General features: G+C 38.6%; 1 protein-coding gene across 1 annotated transcript in view; it reads right to left on the minus strand.

Moving 5' to 3' along the window:
• Positions 1–427: 427 nt before the first annotated feature.
• SLC5A7 (solute carrier family 5 (sodium/choline cotransporter), member 7) overlaps positions 428–2,734 on the minus strand; it is a 24,262-nt gene continuing 21,955 nt past the window's right edge. The window contains exons 7-8 of the mRNA XM_009883061.1: positions 1,805–2,022; positions 428–1,051 (exon numbers count right to left, since the gene is read on the minus strand). Coding sequence (XP_009881363.1) covers positions 428–1,051; positions 1,805–2,022 — 842 coding nt within the window. The remainder of the gene's footprint in view (positions 1,052–1,804; positions 2,023–2,734) is intronic.

Genomic DNA, 2,734 nt, shown 5'->3' on the forward strand with positions numbered 1-2,734 from the left:
TCTTTAGTAATAAATCACTTATAGCTGTGACAATATATTTTCACTTAATGCCAATAAAATGTTGACTGATAGTATTTCAGAGTGACTGTATTATAATCTCTTCATATGATGTCCTAGCTAAATAACTGTTGCACTTTTTCTGCTACATACATTTTCAATTGTAAATACTTTTTTAATTACACAGTATATAGTTCTGGGTGGATAGAATGGGATCCGAGTGCATCTCGGTGAACGCTCTATAATCTAATCCAACACATTAGATAATAACAGAAAAGAGTTCCTCCCATGGGATACTCCTGCTCCTAGAAACAGTATTGTGCAGCTGCATTTTATTCCCAGTTCTTGCTTTTCTTCTGATAAAATGCCTCTTACCATTCTTTGTAGAATATCCTGCTTTGCATTGCTTTGCCTGTAGCTACCAGATTTCTTAATTATCTTCAGTGTTGGACAGCTCTGGACTTGAATCGACATAATTGAAGGCTTCCTTGTTCGTGAAAGTTGAGCTCAAAGTTAGACTGTGTCGTGGATTCACAGGTGCAAGTTCGTTTAATACAATATTGTCACTTTTTACAAGAGTTGCTTTGTCCATGTGTTCTCTACTGTACCTGGCAACAACAGCGTCAAGGAAGTCCAGCTTTGGTGGCAAAGTCCCACTCTCAAATAAGTATTTGGCTAAGTAGGAGACTATAATGTTAGTAAAGAAGGAAGTAAGCATAGCGAGTGTTTTAAATGGGAATCGCTGGATATAGATATTATTTTCATCTGGGTAGCAGCCAGGATAGTAGATCAAGGGCTGAAGGTAGAGGTACGGTTCTCCTCCGGTTATTCTGAGAACAAGGCCAAACAAGTATCCTGCAATGGCACCGTAGGTGTTAGTTCCTTTAATAAATAACACGCACAGGAGCTGGGGGAATATGATGATATAAACAAGGTCAGAGCTGAGGTACCACAGGCCATACACTGACGAAGCTAGCAGTGCCATTGCTGTTGCTGACGCTCCAAACAGAAAAACAGTGATTCTCATGACCCACACGATTTCCCTGTCCGAAGCCTGCAAGAAAAGGGCAGTATTAGGTGCTTTTTTCATGGAAATATATGTATGTCTACATTTATGCACACAGTCAATACAAAATACTGCATTGTAAAAGGAAGTTTTGCATGACATATTCAATGTTATTTACAAATTACTATCTCTGTCTCTGTCTCCATCTCAAGCACTGAGAAAAAAAAACCCAAGGGCTATGGTTGCCATTCCCAAAGTCATTGATCTTTGAGCATATGGAAAAGTTTGATAAAGTGTCAAAGAAAAAAACAAAAGCAGAGTGTCAGAAATAACTTTAAATATAAGCCAAATATGGCTCAACCAGAAATAACTGTCAGCATCAGAATTTCTTCCTCTCCATTTCCTAAGAAAACTCCAACATACTGGCCCATTCTGTTGTCAAATGTTTTCCTGATAAATCAATAATTCTGAAAAATGTCTCGTTTTGTTAAGGATTTGAGTAAAACTTATGGTTGCAGCAATAATTAAGTGCTGTTTGGATGAACTGCAGTGCCATGAGAAATCTTGAAATCTCCCTCCCCTGAGCTAGCTTTTTCGCCTCTGTCATCAGTGACAACCATAAATATTTTTATGACTTTCAGTTTGTTCAATATACTGTTAGGAATGAAATGTTATGCATTTTCTAGTCATATGCAGGAACGTGAAAGAGGTGTTTCATTATGAAATTACAGTCTATGCATCACCTAGTTAAAGTCTCACCTAAAACTTTCTCTAAAAGTAAAAATGAAAGTGTAACCTCACATTTTGCCGAAAGGAAAGCTGGTAAATGTTCCGAGCAAACATAGAACTTGCTGATAAAATCGAAGAGTCAGCTGACGACATCACAGCAGCAGATACAGCGCCGAGGCCAAAGAATGAGATATAGACTGGGCAAAGGTACTGGAGCACAATCGGTAAAATCATATCTGCTTCTTTTTTAGTCATTGGGTCAGGGACACCATATTCAGTCTGATTCCAGGCTGCAATATGGACACCAGTTTGTAGTTAGTAACATTAGTAGTCATCAGCCACAGCATCTCTTGTCTTTGTGTGTAGTGAGTGAGCTATTCTTATTGCCCCATTTTCATTCACATTTAATGACCAAACTGATACTAGGGCCAGATCAACAGCATTCAGAGAGGCAGTGTCCCACTGGTTTCTGTAAGGCAGATTTAGTTCTGCTCAGCATTTTTCCTTACCTCTCAGCTAAGTCTGACCACAGCCTGTGGTTATCCAGTAGGAAGTTTAATATTAAAACGTTGCATTGCTCATAAATGTCATCTTCCTCAATAAAACAAGTCTGAGATCCATGTTTGTTTGTGATGTGTTTAACTGTTATCTTGGATTATAGACTCAGAGCTCAAAGCCATGTGTTAAACATTTCTAAAAGAACATTTCTAACAGAACATTTCTAACAGTTTAGCTACACAGTCACTGTGACGGGGATCACTCTCACCTTGACAAAGACCTTTACAAAGATGTTTTGGTCAAGATAAGAAATTCCTGATAAATCATAGAATCATTTAGAATCATACAGGTTGGAAAAGACCTTTAAGATCATTGAGTCCAAACGTAAACCTAACACTGCCAAAACCACTACTAAACCATGTCCCTAAGCGCCACATCTACAGGCCTTTTAAATACCTGTAGGGATGGCGACTCAAATCACTTCCCTGGGCAGCCTGTTCCAAT

Source organism: Charadrius vociferus, unplaced genomic scaffold, assembly GCF_000708025.1.
Source record: "Charadrius vociferus isolate BGI_N301 unplaced genomic scaffold, ASM70802v2 scaffold92, whole genome shotgun sequence".
In the NCBI taxonomy this organism is placed as follows: domain Eukaryota; kingdom Metazoa; phylum Chordata; class Aves; order Charadriiformes; family Charadriidae; genus Charadrius; species Charadrius vociferus.